At 43.7% G+C, this 26,027-nt stretch overlaps 1 protein-coding gene across 2 annotated transcripts in view; it reads right to left on the reverse strand.

Moving 5' to 3' along the window:
* Positions 1 to 23,598, reverse strand: part of TSPAN14 (tetraspanin 14) — a 41,903-nt gene extending 18,305 nt beyond the window's left edge. The window contains exons 1-2 of one of the 2 annotated variants that reach the window (XM_081005086.1): positions 23,381 to 23,598; positions 5,520 to 5,617 (exon numbers count right to left, since the gene is read on the reverse strand). In XM_081005086.1, the coding sequence (XP_080861212.1) occupies positions 5,520 to 5,600 (81 nt within the window). In that variant the 5' untranslated portion in view covers positions 5,601 to 5,617; positions 23,381 to 23,598. Of the gene's footprint in view, positions 1 to 5,519; positions 5,618 to 11,145; positions 11,270 to 23,380 lie in introns of those variants that run through there. The other variant, XM_081005087.1, reaches the window with a different exon arrangement.
* Positions 23,599 to 26,027: the final 2,429 nt, after the last annotated feature.

Genomic DNA, 26,027 nt, shown 5'->3' on the forward strand with positions numbered 1-26,027 from the left:
TATATATATAAAAAAAATCTTCATAAATGTACCAAGCAAACACATATATAAATATATAAACCACATCCAAAACCCACAGGAAAAGTCCTAAAGCCATTTTGTCTCTCAGTTACCTCAAATATTTCTCCACAAGGTCGAAGGAAATGCAGAAACCTCCCCATTGTCTCTGTCCTCACAAATCCTGCCTTAAGGGCACATTTAAGGTGTGAATAGGGTGAGCCTGTGACCTGGCTCAGGAATTAAGTATTATCATTACAAAAGAATGGCCAGGCTCCCCAGGTAATCCAGTCAAGTGACCATTAACAGGTAACCTGGCAGACAGGGTAAAAACAAGGCACTCAGATTTCTGTTGTAGACCACCTTTTCTGTGATGTAGGTATGATGTTATCTGTGGGGTGGTCTTGGGCTACATCCCTTGTTTGATGTATGTATGATGTATTGGGGGGTGGTCTTGAGCTATAGGGTGGCAAGTTCAAAAGTCTATATAAGGGCTTGCACACCATTCTTCTGGGTTCCTCCTCCCTCCTGCGTGGCGGGGGAGGGGTGAGCACCCTGTTGCAACAGTTAATAAAGCTTACTAGCTGCTTTGCTTCTCAATATTCTCTGATTGGTCTCTTATTTTCCCCTACCAATAGAGAACCTACAAAAGGAATCTATATGGGCTCTTGGATACCCCAAAAGGGAAAAGGGGCAGGTTTTTTTACTTATATCAGTACATATGTAAGCGGCTAGTTTATAATTCTATTTTGGGAACGATTCACATTCCTATGTAGCTGCCTTGTTTTATACTTTCTGGGTGTCCCGTGATCATAATATAAAGTATTTGTGCTCCATTTTATAAATCAAGCACGGTGAGGTGGTTTGTTTGTTTGTTTGCTTGTTTTCCCCCAATGTATTTCTTATTAATTAAAAAAAATGGTGTGACGTGAGCAGATTTTTATTCTGAAAGTGTGGCCTGGAGGGAAAAAAGAGAGAACTACTGCATTAGAACTACGAGCCATGGACACATTGTCCTCTCTGCTGCCATAAACCATCACCACATTGATGCGTGGAGATTGCAGGCCTTAACCTCACCCCAGTACACTTCGCAAGACCTCAAGGCCAGAAAAAGGGTGAAAAATAGCTACAAAACTGATGCGGGTACTTTTTATTATGAAAAAATATTTCTCATGGGCAGAAGCACAACAGTCATCTCCATTTACACAGCAGAATGTGCATCTACGATCTAGCTTCAACAGCACCTGTAAAAACAGAGGGAAGCTTACTAAGATTTAGACAGCTGTTTCAACTTCCGCTCTCTATGGGAATACAGACCCGCTGCTGGATTTTAAAACTGACCCTGGAAGCCAAGGTGAGCACTGACAAACAAGCAGAGAGAATTCTCAGGGATTCCTGTTGCAGCTTCTGAATTCTTGAGAATTCTCTCTGCACCCTCCACCTTCTTAGAACATCACCCGGGGTTGGTTCCACGTTCATGTTGGAATCCAATGGCTTGGTGTTGCAAGGAGGAAGCCCAAACAGCTACCCAAAACTTCTAAAAGCTGATTACTTTTCTATAATTTTGTGGCAAACTTCTAACACTGCCTGGCCCTCGCTGATACGGATCCTGCACCAAGCACAATATGCACACCCAAAACACACACCAAAAAAAAGGAGTGCAGCCCCCAGACCCCACCATTGCAGCATCTTCAGATCTCCTCTGTCCACAGATAACCAACAGGCCTTTTGTGAGAGTTCAGCTGAACACCAACCCCTTCAACCTTCCAAGCTTGACAAAGAGTATATGCAAGCCTCTGTATCCAATCTAGTTACATTTTCCAGGGGTATTCTGTCAGTTCTCTTTAGATTAAACCAGCCAACTATCCTGTGGGGCGTGTCATTTTAGGGGTTAAACCATGGGTAGGCAAACTAAGGCCCGGGGGCCGGATCCGGCCCAATCGCTTTCTAAATCCGGCCCGCGGACGATCCGGGAATCAGTGTGTTTTTACATGAGTAGAATGTGTCCTTTTATTTAAAATGCATCTCTGGGTTATTTGTGGGGCCTGCCTGGTGTTTTTACTTGAGTAGAATATGTGAGTTTATTTAAAATGCATCTCTGGGTTATTTGTGGGGCATAGGAATTCTTTCATTCCCCCCCCCCAAAAAAACATAGTTCGTCGCCCCCCCCCCAAGGTCTGAGGGACAGTGGAACGGCCCCCTGCTGAAAAAGTTTGCTGACCCCTGGACTCAATTTTTTCAATGAGGGGGTCTTTAATTTTGGCATGTAATTCAAATCTGCTATTACTTTTGTGACTGGACAACATTTAGCTTGCTAAGTCTGTTTTTAATGAAGAAGCGCATAAACTGCTTTCGGGGAATTTTTATTTTTACCTTCTGAAAATGTCAGGTAATGCTAAATAAAATTAGTAATACTATAAAATATAAACACAAGTACTTGAAAATCATTTTTTCTACGCAAGTTTACAAACATTTTACTTCCCAGGCAATACTAAATTATATTGATTTAACCCAAATATATCTTCAATTTCCAAGTTATGTTACAACCCCTTTTAGCACTCCTCATTTTGGGAATCTGAAAGCTGGAAAATTCAACACCTCAAAAAAACACCACATGCATTGTGACATGAACTTTTTAAAGCAGAAGTTAATTTCCTAGCATGCTTTAGGATTTTGTATTTTCCTTTCCAGATCTTTGATTATTATTATTTTTTACAAAGGACAATTGACACAACTGTGTCCTAAACCTTTCTGAAAGCCAGAACTATATCCATGGTCTCTGCATACAATGCTACCTTGCTTTATCGCAAGCTAAAAACCAGAAGCACAGCAGGAAATGGCTGACAAGTGTGGTATCTTTGATAAGGATGAAAGGGAAAAGGGAAAAGTAAACACAAAACACATCTGTTTGCATTAAGCCAGGAGACCCCATCTCTTGGTGAATGCATGCATTAGAACTTCACAAAGGCTGATGAGTAAGTAGCAAAAGAAGGTGAGGGGAACTCACACAGAGAGGAAACTCTTTTAACTCACACAAACAGCTCAGCTCACAGATTTTCAAATCTGATATAAAAAGACTAGCCAGAGGGCCGAGCTTTTGGTGTGGGTGTGCAATTCACAGAAGCTTTTTGTTCTCATTCTTATTTCTCAAACAGTAGTGGCTAAACCCCAGCCGCCTGATCCAGCCCATCAAGCCATTCTTCTGCCCCCCTCTCCCTCTGTAAATCTTCTCCAATTTTGATGGTGGCAGAAAAATGGGAGGGGGACCATAGACACAGAGCTGGGCAGTGAGGGAAGTTTGTGTATAAACACATGTATGGGTGTGTGTGTGAGAGAGACTGTGGGTGGCGACACTCTAGCATATACACCCCAGGGTGTATACAGTTGTCAGGTTAATAATAACACTAATCAGCACTGGTTTGGTCAATACTCCAGAGGTTTGAAGTTTTTAATGTTTGATGTTTTATTGTGTTTTTAATATTTTGTTGGAAGTCGCCCAGAGTGGCTGGAGAAACCCAGCCAGATAGGTGGGGTATAATTAATTAATTAATTAATTATTAGTATTACTACTACTACTATCCAAGTGTGGAGTTGGTTTGCCAGCCTCACCTCCACCACCCAGGCAAATGGATATGTCCCAATGTGGCCTACGTACATGGAACCATACCATGGAGGCCGACATTATGGGGCTAATTCCCCATATCAAAATCTGGGAATCAACCATGTGATTTTGGCTACATATAGGGGCTGTACAGGCATAGATACAACTGCATGGATGGTGGAGGCAGCATCAGGCTTCATTTAAAGAGCAGGATTGGGCCCTTGAAGTATCATATGAACAGGTGCATTGTTCACTCTGAAACTGAAAGAGGGTTGGGGGCGAGAAAACTGCATCTTTCCCCCCAAATTGGAATCTCCACCCCAACCCCCCTCCTTCAACCCACCTCGCCACAAATCCCTCAAACAGAATAAAAACTCTACTCTCGGCAGTGGACTTTTCCACATTTATATTACACGCACATACTTGCAGAGGCTTAAACAGCCTTTGTTCAGAAGATTTGTTGCAGTGTTACTTGTTTCTGTTGGTAAGCAAAAGGTAGTTACTAGGAAGCTGGGCTTCCGGATTCCATTATTGTACGGTTAAAGGGCAACAGAAAAGATATCCTTTAATGGATCAAAGAACTGGTTACAATGCCATAAATAGTTGAACTGTTATGGGAATCAAGTTAATGTCCACAGGACCAAGTCTTGCTGTGCTCAGAAAATGAAATGGTAAAAAAACCCCAGAATACGTTCACGAAGTTGTACTTGGCTGGGCTTTGCTCAAAGTGATATTTGCAGAGAGTAGAAAGCTGGACTTCTTAAGTCAGATCTGTGCAGCTTGTGACTGGCCATTAGTTGCTAAAATTCCCTGGCTTTGCTGCCTGTTTGGGACTGCAAAATCAGAGCGGTTTTCAAGCTCATGGCAAGCCCCGTACATGGCTAAAAACTGTGTTTGAATTGCTGCTGCTTTTATAGTTACCCACTTTCATTGGGGAGCATTTCGTAAGTGAAATGAAATAAAAAATTAAATCAAATCCCTTTGGTGGTGGAGGGAGGGAGAAAAAGAAGACCGTGCCACTCCAAAAGGTAAGTTTGGAGGCCAATTTAACCACATCATGCCAACCTCTAGGAAGACAGTGGTTATGTTGTTGTGGTAGAATCACCTTAACTGCATTGAGAAGCTTTCAAACAACATTTCCTTGTGCCCAGAGGCTGGATAGGAGCTTCCAGCCCTCATTTCTTTAGGATCAACATGCCAGAATCTGTCTAGGCAATGTGTTAGTAGCTGGTCAACGTCTACCAAGTGGGTTAGAAGCTCCCAACCAAACTCTGTTAGGGTTCAAGCTTCAAGGGAACAGAAATATATCAGTGCAGACAAGATGATGTTCCTGGCAGACAGCAAGATGTTCATAACGAATGAAGGTTTACGGGGTGACCTTTTTCGAAGGAGGAACCAAGAAACTGAAAGATTCCAAGTTACCCACATGTATACATTGTTAAGAGAGGCACTGTTCAAATGGCATCACAGTGCTGCTCTATACAGCATGTGTGAGCAAGAGGGGGTCTCTCTTTCTGGTTACTCCAGGTTGCTATTTTGCTGCTGTTTTGTCTCTTCCCCTGTGTTTTGAAAACAACAGCTCAATATAAAAACCAAGCAAGTGAAATGTTTCCAAATCTGGAGATTAAATGGTGGGGAAAACCTCGTTTGGATTTGTAAGACTTCAACAAAGTTGCAACACCAGCTATCAGGTTCTAAAAATCCAAAAAACTAAGGCTTGTAGGGAGAAGACAGCTGAAGTCACCCATATGCTATTTCTCAGTTTGTCATACCTTGCTCCATCCCATGGTTAATGCATTTGATGTCAACATGAAATCTATCCAATCTGAGGTACACAGCACCTGAGCATTCAAAACATGGCAGATTTGGCAAGATGACCCTTCTCTACAAAAATAGAAAAGAAAGAAGACTGGATACTTACCCAGAAGATTATGTTGTAGCTGAAAAGCAGGTATTTGTACCAACAGCTGACTTCAGCAGAAGAATACCGGTAATAGTGCATCTTTTATAGAGCTGTGACTACGTAGAACCAGAAAAAAAGAAAAGAAAGATCAGTAAGAAGGAGAAACGCAGTGGCATTCAACATACCCAAGCCACGCCAATAGTCCATAATCATTGGTTAAGTAGCGTAGTTCCATATTGACTCACATGGCATTTGGGCATGTAATCTTTTTTTGTTAGCTAGTATAACCACTGAGCCTCTTGGGCTTGCTGATCAGAAGGTCGGCAGTTCGAATCCCCACGACAGGGTGAGCTCCCGTTGTTCGGTCCCAGCTCCTGCCCACCTAGCAGTTCGAAAGCACGTCAAAAAGTGCAAGTAGATTAAAAGGTACTGCTCCGGCAGGAAGGTAACTGGCATTTCCGTGCGCTGCTCTGGTTTTCCCAGAAGCGGCTTAGTCCTGCTGGCTACATGACCCGGAAAAACTGTGGACAAACGCCGGCTCCCTCGGCCTGTAAAGCAAGATGAGTGCCGCAACCCCAAAGTTGTCTGCAACTGGACTTAAATGTCAGGGGTCCTTTACCTTTTTTTTAATTTGGGTGTTATTTGGGATCTTCCCTACATAAATAATCAAGAAGTAGGCCACAGATAGTTTATATGCTTCCTTTTAATTGTGTTTTAAAAGGTGTGGCCAACATAACAGTTTGTCAACCTCAAGAATTTATCTGCAACTTGGACAATTCTACTCCCCCATCTGTAATAATACGCATAAGCAGCTAATGTTTTACAGGCAAGTGCCAAACCTGAGCTAACGTTTATTAGAAACTGGGGGGAAAGTTTGCTGCAAAGTATGTGTGAGCAACATAGCAGTTCATTGGCATACACAAATAAAGGCTTCCAAAGCAACAATTATGTTTACATAACACTTTATTGTGCATTCACAAATTTCAGTTCAGCAGGAAGTCCATGCGATAAGTTGTAAAGCCCAAAAGAAATTGACTGTGGCAACATTTTAGTACGTTGTTTCTTTTCAACAAATCCAAACCAACATCTCATCCATGCACTGAGACCACAAAGATGAGGCTGCCTAGCCACCCCTGAAAGTGCAACTGGTAGCTTTTCAGAGAACACTACCTTTGAGTTCCTGGCTTTCAGCATCTTGCCAAGCAACCAAAATTTGGCTTCCAGGACCTCACAACTACATTTCCCCTTATTACTGGTGCCAACATGCACCACGACCACTGACTCAACACTATCTACGATCAGTTCTCTGTAAGTCCGCCTAGTACCTATCAACCTCCCATGCTGGGTGATATCTGGTTTTCAACATTGTGATATATCACCAGCTAAACATTGTGATATGCTGATATATAACCATGTGTGGAATAAGGATGGAACGATGTAGAGGCACTGCGTGGTTTTTGTCGGCACCTGCTCTTGTGATTCACTGCCCCCTGCATGAAGCAGGAGAGAGCTGAGCCAGCAGAATGAACAGGGGCTGCAGGAATCAAGAGAGTATTGGCTGGCTTCACGGTTTCCCCCATATTGTGATTTTTGCATGGCGCGCGCGCACACACACACACACACACACACACCATGATTCGTGATATATTGCCAGGTCAAAAATTATGAAACCAATATCACAATATGGACTGGGAGTGGGGCTAAGTAAGCCCATAGATCAGAGATTCCTTCACTACTGCTTTCAGCTCTGGCTTTCTGTCTCACTGCTTATTTCCCATCTCTGCAAAAAAATAAAAAATAAAAATACTGCAATGAACCTTGACTTCAGCGCAATGATCCCCAAAAGGTTTTATTCAGGTATAAACAAGTATCACAATACACCTATAGACAAAGACATGTAAAAACAACCCAATACTGTATTCAACAAATGATGAGCATGCATTTGTGAACCAGCCCTGAGAATCATGTTCTCCTTTCCACGCCTGCGAATAACTACCGTATTTTTCGCTCTATAACACGCACCCGACCATAACACGCACATAGTTTTTAGAGGAGGAAAACAAAACAAAAAATATTCTAAATGAAACAGTAGATGTATGATTTTTGTGGTTCATGCTGTGGCCACAGACATGTGATCTGACGGTGAGTTTGGGGTAGCCCAATGCAAAACTCCTGAGCATCCATGTGGATCCATGCTTTGTAACCATGTTTTTGCACCACTGTGGCCCCAGGCAACAGTGGGTGCGTGATTTTTTTGGTGCAAGCTGTAGCCATGGACATGCTATGTGATCTGATGGTGAATTTGGGGTGACCCAGTGCAAAAATCCTGAGGATCCATGTGGATCCGTGCTTTGTAACCAGGCTCTCTGTCCCTCTCTTCTCCCCACTGTTTCAAAGCGAGCAAAGCGAGCCACAGAGGAGGGAAGGAAGGGGAACCATGGATCCACTGCTCACGACTGCAGCAGATCCCCCCACCATCCGTAGGCATTCGCTCCGTAACACGCACAGACATTTCCCCTTACTTTCTAGGAGGAAAAAAGTGAGTGTTATGGAGCAAAAAATACGGTATCCTGCATGGCCTTGGCTCTGTCTCAAATAACACAGCTTAACTTACTTTTTTCACTAAACTCAAAATGCTGTAGCTTCCAGGCTGTAAAAATAGTCAAGGAAAAGACTTTCAACTCTCTTCAAAGTTTGCAGATTAGTCAGCCAATTGCCTCATAGTACTTTCATCATGTAAAAAGACAAACGGCTAGCACAGCCTCTCCAACCCACTCCAGACTCAGATTTGTTTACACTACTGCAACTGTAACGCTGAACAGATCAGCAGTGAGAGCCTCAAAACCAGAGACAGAAGTCTTCCTTTCCTCTGCCCTGAATGAGGTAGGCAGAGTTGACACTTTCAGCCACAGCTGAGAAGGATAATGGCAAAAGACAAGAGGAATAGTATTAAGACAGTGCGAAAATCTGTTCCGATATTCTCTGCTCATTACAGATTCTCTGAACATCAGCACGAAACTAATCATTTGAACAGCCCTGAATTGATCGACATCCTTGGTGTGGAACCTGGTATTCTACCAGCATTTTAAAAGTTACCACCAAAGGTGGCATATGTGGTTCCTCCGCTCCTGCATTTTATCCTCACAGCAAGGTAGGTTGGGCCAAGAGATAATGAATTGTCCCTTCACCCAGTGAGCTTTTCATCTAAGTGGGGCTTCAACCCTAGTCCTTGTCCGACTCTAGTGTTATGGTTTCACACTAGCTCTCATCTTCAAAAATTCAGGCTTTATGTGCTTTCTTTCTATCAGATCCACATCAATTAATTCCTCCCATTCCTTCTAGAATCCATCTTCCATTCAGAGGACACACACACAGCCCCTTTCTACTTATCCATCAGGTGCTACCAAGTTTCCCTGCTGACCCATTCACATTGTCAGCAACCGTTCCGCCAACAAAGGTTTCTGCAAGAAATTTGGTTTCTGCAATAAATTCAAACAACTGCAATTTCTCCTACTCCTGTGTTCTTTTCCAGTGTCTTGTGTCCAGTGATGGACACTGGAGGACCATAAACAAAGTTTTCTCCATCAGCCTAGTTTAAATGTAAATGGAATGAATCCTAGCTCATTAGGTGACCAAGAATTTCTGCACCGGGGTTAATAAACAGAAATTATCCCCTGCCCTTAGTTTCTCAACTGCTGAAGCAACAAAAGCCAGGCCAAAATCAGAACAAACCTTTTACATATTCTAGAAATGCCCTTGGCTGCCAAGTGGAAACAACACTCGAGTGATGGATTGCTATGTTCTCTGAAGGCATCTGTGCTATCAGCCACTCGCCTCAAATTGTGCTTGGGCGGCGCAGCGGCAGCAGGAGGCCCCATTAGCTAAAGTGGTGCTTCAGGTTAAGAACAGTTTCATGCTAAGAACGGACCTCCGGAACAAATTAAGTACTTAACCTGAGGTACCACTGTATTCATATTTTAAAAGCAGAACCCTTAAGCAATACTGCCTTTCATACTGTTTGGCACCTGCCAAAACGCTCCCTTCCACACAACTATCTATGGCACAAGAGTCCTTCTGGACATAGCACTGGTCAGCCATAGACTCAATATCTAGCCTTGGACAAATCCTTTTCTTTCCGTCTTAATTCCCATCCTATAGAAGGGAATTCAAAAGTTACGGAGTAAAAGCAGTGAAGGATTCTTCTAGCAGATTAGCTATCTGGCCATGAATGGGCTACTTTTTCACAATCTCTAAGGTAGGAGATGTGTTGACAGACCTTTGGAAGGTAAGATGTGGGTGTGTGAAAGGAGGAAAAAGAATTGGAGAAGGTGGGACAAGAACTAGATCTGAGGAACATCACATCATAATGTTCAGCTGCTAGGGCTTTACAGGGACATAATTTATGTCCCGTCCCCCCCCCCCATTTCTTTTTTTGGTATCTTGAACGGTTTAATGGATTTATTCTGAAGAACAAAAAATGCACACTTTAGCAAAATTGCTGAAAATGTGACACATGACTTGTCCGCTGTACCCGACACGTACACTATGTTTACCAAACCCATATTTCAAACAGGACCTATGTCGTGTTCCAACATTCTCCACCCAGCACCCAACCCACAAAGGCAGAAAAGGAAGCTAACATTAAAAACAGGGAAACTGGGCAAGCTGCATGTCAGCCAAAACAATAACAACAATAATTATGGGCTCTAAATCCTGCTTTTAAAAGAATCCAAATCTATACCCTATGTAGGCTTGTGTAAAATGTAAAGTGCAACTCTTCTTGCCCCAAGGCAGTTCCTTTTTCCGAGAGATTTGCAGGACACAGTTGAAGAATACGGTCTTCCTGTAACTCAGACACTACAGTGCCTCCCCTACTGAGGAACTGCTTTACAAAAGCACAACGTCAGAAGGAATCAGATGCCAAGTGTGGAAAGTGCACTCCAAGGCAGGGGTTGCCAACCTTTTTTGGACCAGTGGGCACAATTTTAATATTTAGGGAGTGTCGGAAGCGTCAGTCCCAAGCTGGCTGAGTTCAGGGTATGTGGCATAACCAAAATGGCTGCCATGGGGAGAGTGGCATAACACAACATTAGAGAGACAACCACCCCCGACGACCTTATGATTACCATGGGAAATCAGTTGGGTCTTGCTGGTCCTAGTTATGGAGATTTCACACAGACAGACACTGGTGCTGTTACTGTCTAGTAACAAGGAACAATTCTTATTACCAGTAAAAATGTACAAGGCAGCCACACCACCCTCATTTCACATAATTTGTTTAGATTAGAAGTTAACAGCACATTTTGCCCCATAGTGTTTTTTTTTCCCCTAGGAGGGCCAGAAACTTACTTTAAAAACAAAACAAAAAACCACAACTGAAATCTCAGAGTCTGGGGCATCTGCCCACTGGCCTTGCTGCAAAGCTTTCATGGATGCCATGAACCCTGCTCCAAAGGATTACTGAGTTAAGATAAGCTTTTCTGGGAGTTGGCGAGCCATTTAGGCTCCTTTGCCCCGTTTCAATGCATTGAAAAGCAAGTGGAGCTGTGATTATTTGAGTATTCTTGTGAGGCCCCAGTATATGGAAGAGGCTGCTTAGTAGGTTATAGCAGCTAACGTCCAGGCCACTCTAGCTTAGCCTTACCTTGTGTATGCCTGTTAACTTTCTTATTCTACTTGATGTGTCTTCTTCCTACTATCAGACCCTTTTAATAAGCTTTGTCTTGCTTGCCTGGTATGGCCTTTTTCCTGACACACCCCCTTAGGGGTTTTCATATCCTGAACCGACCCAAACTTCCTTGTTGGATCCCAAACAGTTAAAACATTTACACTAGGGTGAATCTGTATTCCTAACAGGAGGACTTCGGAAATCAGTGTTGTTTCTCACCATCCCCCACTCCTGCCTTCCTGAACTAAGAGATATATTTGTTTGCACAAAAAATTGCACACACATGTGCTAACTTACAAAGCACTACCTACAACTTTTTGCAAACAAAAGCAGTTTTGGACATGGCAGATTTGAGGGGAGAAGTGATGGGGTGTGTGTGCTTAAAATCCATTTCCTGGTTGCTGTTTGGCCTACCCAAATTTTGCTCCCCAAGCTGATTCCTAACACAGCCCAAGAGGCTTCAGACACATGTTTGGGAGACTACAAGAGTTTAGATCCTGGAAGGAGGACAAATAGTTGGAGGGGTGGGGCACCATTTGAAGTTGAAAACTAAGCTTGCCAGGAAATGCTTAAGCAACCCCTCTAAACCACTTCTCTGTTCACATTCGCCCCTTTTCAAAAGCAGCTTGACTTGCAGGGGTCAGCAAACTTTTTCAGCAGGGGGCCGGTCCACTGTCCCTCAGACCTTGGGGGGGCGGACTATTAATGGGGGGGGATGAATGAATTCCTATGCCCCACAAATAACCCAGAGATACATTTTAAATAAAAGCACACATTCTACTCATGTAAAAACATGCTGATTCCCGGACTGTCCGTGGGCTGGATTTAGCAGGCAAATGGGCCGGATCCGGCCCCCGGGCCTTAGTTTGCCTACCCATAAGCTAGAGTTTACCCCCAAAAAAGAAAAATAAGTTGTTGGAAATTTGTTCTAAGCATTTTGGCTAGGGGCTGGGGAGTGGATGAACCGTATTCATTTAGGCAGGAAAAGAGCAAATCTTCCCGATTGTCAGGACATTAGCATCTCACTGTTTTTTTAAAAACAACCACCATCACCACTTGGCAGGGTAATGCGGGTGAACAACTTACCATGTGGTGGAATGCACACTGAAGTTTGGCAATTTGGTAAAAAAGAAAAAAGGGGGGAGATCTGTAATCACCCTCCAACCTTTAGCTTGTTTGTGTCGTGCTTCCCCAGCTACATTCCAGATTTCCAGAAACCAACAGACTACTCAGCGTCCTTTCAAATAAAGACTTACTTTGCATGCACATAACTCATTATTGTTTGCATATTACCATGCATGCTGGTGGCGTTTAGTAGCGTTTCAAAAGCAACCATTTGTTTCGTCTATTTGTTCCATGAATGTACATTCCAAATGCCAATTCCAACTCGCACGCTGGTCTAGTTGCGTGGGTGGGTGACATTCATAAAAGGGACACTTCTTTCTTACCAAGCCCATATTTTTTCAGTGTGGCAGTTTCTCCCTTCCCCTCTGGATGGATCACACTATGTTTCTCAAGAATTCACTCCCCAGCCACCTCTAAAGCTTCATTAATAATAATAAAAATGCCTATGAAAAGACCCTGCTTTGCATATGACTGACAAAGATTGGAAGTAATTTACTGGCCAGCGAGGCAGCTTAGGGTTTCTAGATGCCTTTATTCCAACTTACATCTGAGCTAGTCTCAGAAAACAAGACACACTTTAGAGAAACTTCAATAGTGTGTAGGAACCTACATCGGAACTGAAGAGCAGTGACGACGTGCATACTGCAATTTTCGGCCAAAAATGCAGAAAAGAATTCAAGATGTATGAAAAGTTACTGTTCTTCACTGTGTTATTTAGAAAAAAAAGGCTTTCCAACAAACACACACTCTCTCTCTCTCTTTTTCTCTCAACTAGGATGGGGGTCATGAGAAAGTTTCACCCATTGTGAGATGACTCCTTCACTGAGAATGTAGACAACTTCTCTCAAAACGCTTTTATGTCGCAGGCCTCATCTAAAAAATAATAATGAATTGTTTGGCAGCTCTTGGGAGCCCTTTGAAAGACCTTACAAAAGTTACCCCCGAAATGACACGGCAAGAATGTGCTCAGAACAAAACAAAACAAAAAAAAAAAAACCTTCAAAACTTCAAAGATGCAGCCACTCATCTGAGGCATAAATAAAGCAGCCTCTGGCTTAACCAGGAGATGCCACACCTGTTGAGAGAGGAAGCGAAACTAAGCCTGGGATAACAGATGTGGCGGAAAAGGAGGTTTGATTCTGACACGTTTCAGTGGCCTAGAATGATACTGCCTACTTTGCTAAGGGCCTAGATGTTACTATGCAGACCTGCAAAAATCTCATTATGAGTTTTAGCACCCACTTCACACCGTAACATATCATAGGGTTTAATGCTGTGGCTGTGGCAAGACATTTTGCTGCTCAAAAGCACACACACACACACACACACACACACACCCCACACACTGGAAAGACCAAAACACATATTTGCATCTTCATCTAACCCTTCCTTCCTTCTACTTCATAAAGCCACAGTCCTATGCATGCTTACCTGCTAGTAAGTCCTGCTGAACTCAGTGGTACTTACTTTCTGCATATAACCACACCACATATCCCCACAACACACACTTTTTTCCTGTGTCCCCACCCCTACCTTGCAAAACCAGAATTGGTCCCCTGAGCCCTACCTCCTCCTTGTGTTGTTGCTATGACAGCTGTTCCTCATCAGCCACACAGTCTTGCAGGTGAGACATCCTGCACCATCACCCTTCCATGCCCAATAGCCACGAGCGCACACCTTGGGTCCCCTCCAACTGAAGTGGAAGGAGAGACAGTCCAGAGAAGTCCACACCTCATATTTAGTTTTGAGTTAGAGAGAAGGAAGAAGAAAAAGAGGAACGAAGCAGAACAGCTGCGATACTGTGGTGGGGCATCAGCAAGCTCACTTTCGTTTGGTTTTTGTACGAGTAAAAAAATAATCTTCCAGTTCTGAAAGATGCCCCAAATCTGCTGCCTGAAGCAGTTCAGCTTTCTGCATAGTCAGCCCAGTCCTGACTCTTAAACCAGTCTTCCCCAACAGGGGGTTGGACTAGATGACCCTTAGGTTCCCTTCCAACTCTACAATTCTATGCTCATGCAACAGCAACCCATAAGAGATTCCACTACAACAAACAGTCTGTGTGTTTCTGATCCTGAATGGCTTCTAGTGGTGCAGCACTCAAAAGCTGCTGTCACGTTTGCAAAGCTAAGCAGGGTCTGGGATGGTTTCAAATTGGACGGGGGACCATGTGTCAAGATTCCTGCATTGCAGAGGGTTGGCTAGATGACCCTCAGAGTCCCTTCCAATTCTGAAATTCTTCATTTAAAAAACCTATACCCTGGGGGCAGTTTCCAGTAATGAAAACCAAAAACAGATGCACACACTACTACAGTGCTACCTCAGGTTACATACCGTATGCTTCAGGTTACATACGCTTCAGGTTACAGACTCTGCTAACCCAGAAATAGTGCTTCAGGTTAAGAACTTTGCTTCAGGATGAGAACAGAAATCATGTTCCGGTGGCGCGGCAGCAGCAGGAGGTCCCATTAGCTAAAGTGGTGCTTCAGGTTAAGAACAGTTTCAGGTTAAGAACGGACCTCTGGAACGAATTAAGTACTTAACTCGAGGTACCACTGTACTCTAAATTATCCATCACTTTTACATACTTTCTCCAAGGAGGTTGCAGACTGTGCTATTTTTTTCTCACAATTACCTGTGAGAGAGATTAGGCTGAAGAATAGTGAATTGCCCCTGGACCTCCCAGAGAGCTTCAAGGTCAAAACAACGGCTTGAACCCAGGTCTGCCTGTTCCAAATCCAACCCTCCACCCATTACATCAGGTTGTCCATCATGTGACCAGCAGGCGCAGCAGTTGAAAGTCAGGCTAGCTGGGAACCTTTTTTCCCATTGTGCATTTTCCCTCCAGAGGTTCCTTTCATTCGCCTATGTCTCAGCCGTGACCTGTCTGAACTCTATTGTACTGAGTAGAATGCCCAGAGAATGCTTGGGATTATAGCTAGGAGCATTGTTGCGGCAAGGCAATCAGTCATTGATGCTACCACAGAGAAGGCTAAAGTTCAGGATCCCCTAGCACCAAGCACATAAACCAAGACGCTTTCTTATTTACGTTTGCCCAGCTAAGGCGTTTTTCAAATGGCAGATGGGAAGACAGGACCAGTTCCACCACGAAGCAACCTTAAGCAGTTCGTTAGAGCCAAAGGACTTTACTTTAGTTAAACTTGATGCAGCCGATGACGACAGAAGAAATTTTCTCATTCTAGTTCTGACTTGACAGGCGCAACATTTCTGCTCACGATCAACTGGGAGCAAAGGAAGGGTGGAGGGCTGATTTTACAGAAAAGCAAGGAAGAGTCAGGCAACGGGCTCTACTCAAGGAAGGGGAGAAGATTCCAGTCTCATGCTCCAGACACAGAAACCTGAACAGCAGCTGACTCCAAGTCTGCTACCAACCATCTTCGGCCTCTTGTCTGTCCTGATGCAAAAAATGAGCACAAGTGGTCCTTTTGTGAGCTAAAGAGAGGTGGACAATGGCACTATAGTTACAGAAACCAGTAAAAGCACATTTCTTCTGCCAGAAATCTGGAAAGTGCTGCTTGCAACCAGCGGCGGCTGGTGTTAATTTTTCCACTTTTAGAAATGCGTTGTTTCATAAAATTAATTAGTAACATGGTGGATGAACACAGTACAAATAAACTGGGCAACTGGAATGGTGACTAGTCAAAGCTGAAAGCCAAGCTGTACTTAACCATCCCCAGGAAGCAGATAGATATTTACATGTACAGTTCTTCATGCATGTGAAAATGAATACACTGATAGCTTTAAGAGCTTTTCTTCTTCTTTTGTCTTAAAATCTAAACAATGTAAGAGAAATGTGTGTTACTGTGTTTTTAGCAATTCTCTACTTTATATGTAAATTATATAAAAAGTCATGTTAAAGAAAAGGGTGGGGTAATGCTACTACTACTACAATTTTTTATTATTATTACTATTATTATTATTACTGTACTACTACTACTACTACTATTACTATTATATGTCATTTGAAATATTTACAAGTATTCCAATAAAAATATTTTCAAGTAAAGTTTGAATGTGTTTAAGGATTTAAACACCACAGCCACAGCAATTCTTTTTTGTTGTTTGGTGGGTGGGGAGGTGAAAGCCATGGCCGAGCTATCAATGTCCTTCCCACTCACTGCAACCACAGTGGAGGCTGGATGCTCCTCTCTTTCTGCCTTCCGCATTTCTTTCTCCTTCCACTGCAGCAAACAGGAGATCCACTATATCACCTCTGGGGGTGGTGTAGCTTGAGGACTCCTTTTGGGGATGTCTGGGGAAATGGAGCGAGTTAAGGTCCTGTGTGGCGCTGTGGGTTAAACCACAGAGCCTAGGACTTGCTGATCAGAAGGTCAGCGGTTCGAATCCCTGCGACGGGGTGAGCTCCCGTTGCTCGGTCCCAGCTCCTGCCAACCTAGCAATTCGAAAGCACATCGAAGTGCAAATAGATAAATAGGTACCGCTCTGGCGGGAAGGTAAACGGTGTTTCCGTGTGCTGCTCTGGTTCGCCAGAAGCAGCTTAGTCATGCTGGCCACATGACCCGGAAGCTGTACGCCGGCTCCCTCGGCCTATAGAGCGAGATGAGCGCCGCAACCCCAGAGTCAGCCACAACTGGACCTAATGGTCAGGGGTCCCTTTACCTTTAAGGTCCTGTAGATCCTTGGCTGCCTCCCCACCCCACATGCTACTGGCAAAATGTACTGGTGGCAGCCTACCTATGCCAACTGAGTTTTCAGGTGGCCTCTGGTGGCGTAAGTGCTCTCTGACTGATGGACTTTCCTGCCTGGTGGTCCCTATACCTGCATTCTATGGCTTTCCACCTGCCCTTAAGCCAGCTTTAGGACTGCAGCCAGAGTTAGAAACTCATATACAGTGGTATCTCAGGTTAAGTACTTAATTCGTTCCGGAGGTCCATTCTTAACCAGAAACTGTTCTTAACCTGAAGACCACTTTAGCTAATGGGGCCTCCTGCTGCCGCTGGAGCACGATTTCTGTTCTCAAACTGAAGCAAAGTTCTTAACCTGAAGCACTATTTCTGGGTTAGTGGAGTCCATAACCTGAGGCGTATGTAATCTGAAGCATATATAACCTGAGGTACCACTGTATATAATATAATTGCTAAATGGCACCTTAAACCTAGGTTGTGATCGCCACAATGGGATGTCTAGGTGCCGTTTGTGTGGCCTTTTTTCGTAATTGAGTTTATTATCACCATCATCATCATCATCATCATTATTTTCATTTACATACTGCTTTATATTTTAAAGTACAAATCTCAAAGTGGTTTACAACATATCAAAACATCAAGCAAGCCAATCCAGAATAAAACAGAAGCAAGCTTCAGGAAAATATGTCCTATCCTTCTCATTTTGTTTTCCCCAGGCGCTAACCTGGCATCCAGAGATCTCCATGTGGTCGCAACTGGACCCACATTAGTTGCAAAATGCGCCTGGCTAATTTCTAACACTGCCTGTATGCACTTTATTGACTTTCCTCCCCTGCAATCATAGAATTCATTTCAGCTACTTTTGTCTTCTTGAAAATCATTTCAGAAATTTATACAAATTTTTAATTAAAAAACATTTTATTTATTAAATGTGATGTCACTTGAATGCGCTAAATCAGATTTCTAGTGATTTAGGGCACTGAGAATTCTTCCAGATTCATTAAGCGATCCAAACTCTTCCAGAAAACCCACATTTCTATTTAGCAGTGTCTTTGTGTGGGATTTTACTTGAGGATTTTAGTTGTTTGTGTCTTTTTAGTACCTTTTCTATTGTCCAGTGCAAAGGACAGGATACAAATGTGACAGACGCTCTGAAGGCTCGACAGAAAAGGAAAGCTTATAAATAGCAGAAAGAAATGAAGTATAAACACAGTTTTTTGAGGTTGCTGAGGGAAAGAGGAGGACATTCTTTGTGGAAGCTATTCTCCTATTTCCTCATTCTTGTATCTTTTCATTATAGCCGGCAGAAGTATATCCAGCTTCCTCTGTCCCTTCCTTTGCTAGCATCTCCCAATAAATAAGGCGACCATCTGGCCACCTTCTTTAAACTAAGCTTGCAAATTCATTATTGATCCTTAAAACCCTGAAGAAAAAGGAAAAAATATATATACGGGAGATTGTTCAAACAAGAGCTCTCAAAAACAGCCATTGTATAATCAAATAAAATATCCATGAAACAGTTGGGCGGGGGGGGGGGGAGTCAGTCCATTACAAAGAACTAGATCCAAGCCAAAAATTTCTCAGAAGACAAGAGAGATCCCACTCACTCCAGAAAAAGTCCACTTTGCAGATTTTTTGGCTGAATATTCTCCACCATTTTTGGTGACAGCCCCTATTTTTCCTCTACGATGCCGTGCATTGCTACTGCTGAAGAATGCAAAATGGAGGTCCCATTGCCCAAACTTGCTGCTGCAGCAGCTCCCCACCCACCCCCCAAAAAAGGAAAAAAGGAGCTGTACTATTGATACTGCTGAGGAACTGTTGGATTCAACTGCTTCTCCCTGATGAAATTCAGTGTAACAGCGTCCCAAATTCTCTGGCCGCAATAAAAAGGCTAAAGAATTTCAAGAAGTGTTTTGCATGCACAACTATAACAAAACAAAACAAAACCCACCCTGGTTGTTTTCATAAGCATCCCCAAAGACAATGTTTGGCAGACTCCCTTCAGGAAGCTGTTTCACAAGAACGTTGCCGTGACAGAGACAGAGCAGTTCTGGGTCACCATCTTCAGTCCAATTTCCAGAAGTAACTCGTGCTGTAATAAATGTGCCAGTCTTTTAAGGAAGCCGTTAGCCTTTTTGTTTCCTCTGGAAGCAATGGCAAAGCTCCACCAGGAGATCAAGATGTTAACACTTCTTGCAGACATTCAACAACTTTGGTGGTGGTGGTGTGGTTTTAAAAAGGCTTCTCCCACCCAACCCGCCATATTTGTTTGAAACTGAACCTCAAAGGCTAGGTAGTGGGCAAATGTAAACATATGCAAACTGATCAATAGTTTGCACTGCCTACTGCTCATTCCCCTGAAGAAACAAAACAATTTGTAAAGGTGGTTTCCATTTAGACAACTTTTTTGCATCTTACTAGAACTGGTCACCATCTCTATGGCCAGGAAAAGAATTGGTGTTACCAACCTCTTAACACTGGTTATGAAATAGGGAGCAGACACCGCTTTTTGCCTCTTTTTCAAGGCACAGATCTCCCTCTTTTTGTCCACTATAAGCCACTGTTTAGTGTTACTCTGCATCTGCACTAACCAGGGGGAATATTGGTTAGCATTAGCCTCTTAACCCATTTAAACGCTTGGTGTTACGTCTGGGTTTGCAAACTCAGCTTAGCATGAACCATAGTTAGTGTCATTGCAGATCCAATGCTAAGCCACATTTAAAAGTCACTGGTGGAGAAGGTGAGGATTTGGAGAGGAATCATGAGCAAACAGTTCACTAAGAGATCTTAAGTGGGATCATATGTAAAAGTTCTGAAGAATTATCATTATGATTTTAATATCATATGCTTTCAAGGTAGCAGCTTCTGTACCAGGCCTTTAGATCATACTCTTCCCCGCTATACACTGCCTATCAGAAAAATATCCTTCAGTAATGCCAGTAGCTTCTTTTTATCAACGCCAGAACCATAGCTAGGTGATCTCGCACCCCTGGCAGAACCATCCAGATTGCACCCCCTAGCCACGGACAAATTAGCTCTTCTTTCCACCTCTCCTCCAACCCCAACCCCCATCCATTCGATTCACCCTCTATTTAAAACCGTTTCTTATGAGGCAATAATCAACATTTATATTTATGGACATATTTTTAAGCCGATTTTGTGGAGGGACCCCCATCGCCTGCACCCCTGGTGGGGGCCCACCTCACCACGCCTTAGCTACAGCCCTGCTCAAGACACCAAGTACTTGCCTGCAGTCATTTCTGCAGCGCTGAGAAACACAAAACAAAAGCTGGGGGCAGAAACATTCTTGACCCTTCAATGAGACCGTGTATCAAGTGCTCACTCTGTCTCACACATTTGAATGACCCACACATTTTGATCCCAAAGTCATCAAGAAGCACACTCTCAATAAGAGGAAGCCAATACTCATTAGCTTGGTTCAGGTGCACATATCTTGGCTGACTAACCCTCTAACTATTTGGAGTTTGTTTAAGATCCTGACTTGTTGTGATCCTAGTAACCACAGTTTCCTGGTTGGGATGTAACAACAAACAATGGTTAATCTAAGAATTCCTAGATTTCGTTTCATCACAATAGCCCCCCCCCTTGGGTGTTCTCCATGTGACACACTCTCAACAAGGCCTCCTCTGATTGTCTTAGAAGCAGAAAGACGTACGAGAGATAAGAAAATCCCAAAGGTATGCAGGTTCCAGACCACATAGACCATAAACATAATAGCCAGCAGGCTAAAAATTGTGCATGATAGCAAAATTTACAAGTACTTTCCACACAATCCCATCGTGCTGTGGAAACAGAGCTAAGAGGCATAGCCTTGAACTTTTGTCACCCAACTGAAAGCCACCGTTTGCGGAACAGTGACACATTATGGAAACCACTCTCTGGCTCTCTCCTATGGCACTATCTGTGAGGAATTCGTTACTGAACAAAAAGCAGTGTTCACTGTGTGACCATCCTATGGCACTGGGACCCCACAAATGTGCAGTCATTCGCTTGACTTCAGGTCTCAGTGTCCTCTCCACATCAACTGCTAAGAGCTTGGCGCATGGATGTAAAGATTCACAGTGTAAGCGAGGAAAATGAGGATTGCGGCAGGGAACCCATCTTCAGTGGTGCTCCTGTCATTACACCAACACAGGATTTGGCCCTTGGCTAGCTTCCAGGTCTAGAACTACAACAGCCACCACAGATTGCAGGTGTGATCCCTGTATGGGACAGCTGCATATTCAGGTTGGACGAGATGATCCTCAGGCTCTCGTCCAACTCTGTGATTCTATGGCTCTGATAGTACCACTCCACACCTACAATGTTTCACCCCTGTTCAAGGAAACAGGCTCTGTTTTTATTCAGAAATAAATTTAGTCTGCCAACTAACAAGAGGAATTTAAAATCAGAGCTGCTAACTGTGAAGTAACTGGAATGCTTGGTGACTCAATGGGAAGTACAAGGCAGGGAGTGGTTGTGTCTGAAGCATCAGCATATCAGTACCAGATGAGACTTTGCCTTGCCTAGCAAATCCACAGGCAGGGCCACTCCCAAGAGTTGCAAGGTTTTATCATTTTGTGTCCAGGCAAAACTTTTCTGGCCAGTGCCACCTTTCTCACTTTGCACAGAGCACCCAAGAAATTCAGGTTACCCACAGTCCCATTTTCCGGCCTCCCAAGGATACCCTGCCCAGCAAGGGTACCTTTTCCAAGGACCCAGCGTATCCACAGGAACAACCGAACTGAGTGAGCACAATGTGGAAGAAGATAGCTTTCTACATGCAAGAAGTTATTCTCTGTAAGTCTGCAAGTTTCCCTTTGTAAGTCCCTAATCCCCTCAAAAGAGTTCCAACTCGAAGAGTGGTTTAACACTAAATCCCTCTTCCCAGGGAACTCTGCAAATTGTAGCTCTTTAAAGGGAATGGGGCAACTCTCAGCACCTTTAACAAACTACACTCCCCCCCCCCCCAATTCTTTGGGTGAACCCATGTCTGTTAAAGTGATATGATCCTGCTTTAAATGTAAAGTTCAGACAGGGCCCAAGAAGCTAACCAGCCTAGTAGCCAATTCTTTCTTCACCACGGACAACAGGGCAGCATCCTCTGCTGCACAGGAGGGCAGGCCACATGAAACGCACACCTTTTCTTTCCATCCTGCCAATGTACTCCACCCTGCCTAACAGTAGGGCCGGCATGCAGTTAGCTGAAGACAGATAATAAATTCAGCAGTAGGAGTTATTCAGCTGGATGGTTTAGTTTTGAGCCTACTAACTTGCCATCATCCTATGAACGACAACAAAAATGTTAGCACATTTGCAAAGCTAAGCAGTACGGTTTCAAATTGAGTGGAGGACCACATTTTGAGATTCCTGCTTTTCAGGGGGTTAGACTAAATGTCCCTTTCTAAGTCTACAATTATATGATTCTATGAACCCCCATTTATCGGATGCAAAATGTCTCACCACTAGTATACTGTTAGTTTACTACTATTTTATCAGGAAAAAATATAGCGTCACTTATCTAAACTTTTCACCTGAAAACAAGCAACTAAGTAGTTCAGAAAGCCAAAGGGATGAGACAGGGTGTGGCAAATAAGTCATAATTTTCCTGTCAAATGAGCTACGCAAACACTCAATGGGAAGCCAGGAAATTGCTCTCAGGAAAATGTTCAGCAGAACTGAATTCAGTTTTCATGGGAGGAGGGGGGAATACCTCTCAATACAAGTTAAAGCTCCTCTTCCCCAAGTCTGCCGATTTAAATATTTCAAAGGAGGGAAACTTTAAAAAACACACACACTCATCTGCCTTCCCCAATGGAGAATGAAAGAAACAAACCTCTGATAAATAGGATAGTTTATTAATATGTCAGGGAAAAGATGTGTACGTTCAACAGGAAAAGCACTTTAAGTTCATCAACCCTTGAGTTTCAGTCTTGTTTTTAAAAACAGGAGCAGCCAAGCAGCCATGTGAAACTAAGGGGCCGATTGTTTTTAGATGCTTTCACCCGAAATCGAGTTAAATAAAGGTGGGGAAGAGAAACGACCCAGCTCCCAAAACCGATACAACAATACACAAAATTCTGGTTTTGGTTGCTTTCGGAACTCGAAAGCGGAAAACTCTCTGCCCAAGCTGAATTTGCCTATGGGCCTTCTGAAAGCCCTCCCCGTTTCCTGAAAGGCCCTGCAGCTCACCAAGGGGGGGGGGATATATGTAAATATATATATTTGTCCACGTTCTGCGAGCAACTCGATCCCAGTGGGCAAGGCTCGCGCAAGAGGAGCCTTGGAGCGGAGAACAACAAAGCGAAAGACAACAGGGTCGAGAGAGAAAACCAGCAGTTAAAGTTCTAGCAACAACAACCGGGTCGGGCAGCAGAGGCGAGCGCGAAGCTCAGGAGCGCACAGGAAACCAAACTTACCAAGTAGCAGGGAGCCTGGCAAGTTTCCACCAAGTTGTGGGGGGAGAACCCCGAAGTGCCTTCGAGGAAGAGACAAATTCAGCTCCTTTCGTGCTTTAAGCGTTCCATGAGTCCGCCTGAACGCCGCCCAAGGAAAGCAAGCTTGGAGAGGAGCGAGGTGGGCGTCGGGACTGCCCTCGTTGTGCGCTGCCTGTTCTTGGGCAGGACCAGGAAATCTCGCCTGGCCACGCCTGTTTTACAACCCGGCGCGCCCTCCCCCACCGACGTTTCTTTCCTTTCTTTCTCTCTCTCTTTCCCTCCCGAAGTGCGAGGCCGGGGACAGCGAGCTTCCTCTCCCTTCCTGCGCGCGGCATAACATCCGTCGAGCCGCGCTGCGTTTTGGGGAGCCTGGTCGCAGCCTTGCGCGGAGAAGTCCCCTGAGAGCAAGGCGTCGCGCGTCCCTCTTTTTGCGGGGGGGGGGGGGTCAGGGGTGGCAATTTGAATAAAATATTGAGGGGGCAGGTAAGCCCCGCCCAGCATAATCGATCACATGATGCTGTGTATTCACACTATTTGATTGGCAGTGTTCGTCAACTGGGGAGGGGGCAACCCCGTTAAATATTTTATGGGAGGGCAAAGACCACTCGACCCCTAAGAGTTAGTTTCTATGGTGGGGGTGTATAAAAATGCATGGCCAGGCATTATTAGCTCAACCTTGGGGGGCCAGGTTTTGTCCCTTCAACTACAAGTCCCTTCATTCCTGACCACTGGTCCCCCTGCTTGCTAGGGTTGATGAGAGTTGTAGTCCCATAACATCTGGGGAGCCAAGGTTGACAAAGGTTGAGCTAAGAGTATCACCACCTGGCAGAGTCAGAGATTTCTAAGTCCTCTCTGTGCTCAGTTCCTGGTGGCACAATTTAATAAGGATATTGGGCTGATCGCCGAAGAACTGATGCTTTTGAATTATGGTGCTGGAGAGTCCCATGGACTGCAAGAAGAACAAACCTCTCCATTCTTAAGGAAATCAGCCCTGAGTGCTCACTGGAAGGACAGATCCTGAAGCTGAGGCTCCAATACTTTGGCCACCTCATGAGAAGAGAAGACTCCCTGGAAAAGACCCTGATGTTGGGAAAGATGGAGGGCACAAGCAGAAGGGGACGACAGAGGACGAGATGGTTGGACAGTGTTCTCGAAGCTACCAGCATGAGTTTGATCAAACTGCAGGAGGCAGTGGAAGACAGGAGTGCCTGGCGTGCTCTGGTCCATGGGGTCACGAAGAGTCGGACACGACTAAACAACAACAACAAATTGACTAGTTGGGATGTGTGCAGAGGGGAGCGACCAAGATGATCAAGGATCTGGAAACAAAGCCTCATGAGGAATGGTTGAAGGAGCTGGGTAAGTCTTGCCTGGAAAAGAGTGGCTGAGTGGAGGTATGACAGCTATCTTCAAATATCTAAAGGCCTGTCACATGGAAGATGGCGCAACCTTGTTTTCTGCTCTGAAGAGTAGCACCCAAACCAATGGATCCAAGTTACGAGAAAGGAGATTCTGACTAAGCTTCAGGAATAACTTTCTTTTTTTTTTTTTTAAATAATATTTATTAAAATTTTCAAAAAAAAAAGAAAATACAGAAAGCAAGAATTTACATATTTTCATATATCCTTATTTTCATATATCCGCTTTCTGGGACTCCCCCCTTCCCCCACCCCTACCATATTCCTTTTTCATATTGTTGGCTCCACAAGCTCTCAGTTCTAATTAAAAACTTAATTTGTTAAACCATTATTCGAATTTAAAATTTCTGCACTCCACATCAATACCCTTAATAAAACACAAAAAATTTCTTTCCCAAGGCCCACCCCATTTTCATTCCACAATTTCCCTTTTTTTAATAATAAAAACTCCCCACATAATAAAAGTATCAGAAATAAGAAATAAAGAGTATAATAGATAAGACAAAGCTAGTTCAAAAAAAAAGAAGTTAACAAGCCTTTGGATTATAGTTCTCCCCCCCTGTCCCCGGTTTAATTTCCCCCTGACCACCAAACCATGTTATCCGCCTGGGATTCTTACAATCCATAAATCACCTATTTCCCCCAACTCCTTGCTGGTTTTTTCTTTTCTCTTTTTTTTTTTTCCCTTTCATAAACATTTTTAGAACACTTAACTTCAGATCTATAATAAAACTCCCCCCATTGTTCTTTCCAAATCGTAGTCCAGTTTCCTCTTGTTCCGCTGCTGAAACGTTCTAATTCAGAAGCTTAGCAAGTCTGCAGGGATTATTATTATTCAGGAACAAAAACTTGCGTTCAGTCCCTTCCTTTCTTCAATAGAAAATTCTATTGTCTCCTTTAGCTGAACACCCTGTAGACAAAATATTGTTTCCGTTTCGCAGCTTTCCCAGAAGATAACCAGTCCTGTAAAATTCCAATGGTGTTTTTTTCACTTACGACCATCTTTGTAATATCCCGAAACTCCTCTAGGGGGATTGTTATAACTTTGTCTTCTCTAGTCCAAAAGTCCGATTGTTATCCATATTTTCGCCATTTTGTATCCAAGTTTTAACAAATTGTAGCAAATTGTAACAAATTTAGCCAGCAAAGTTCTCATAATAAAATCCTCTCTGCTTTCCGATTTTGACAGCTACTTTGACAGCTGTCAAAAT

This window comes from Podarcis pityusensis (assembly GCF_964106645.2).
Source record: "Podarcis pityusensis genome assembly, chromosome: 5".
NCBI classification, from domain to species: domain Eukaryota; kingdom Metazoa; phylum Chordata; class Lepidosauria; order Squamata; family Lacertidae; genus Podarcis; species Podarcis pityusensis.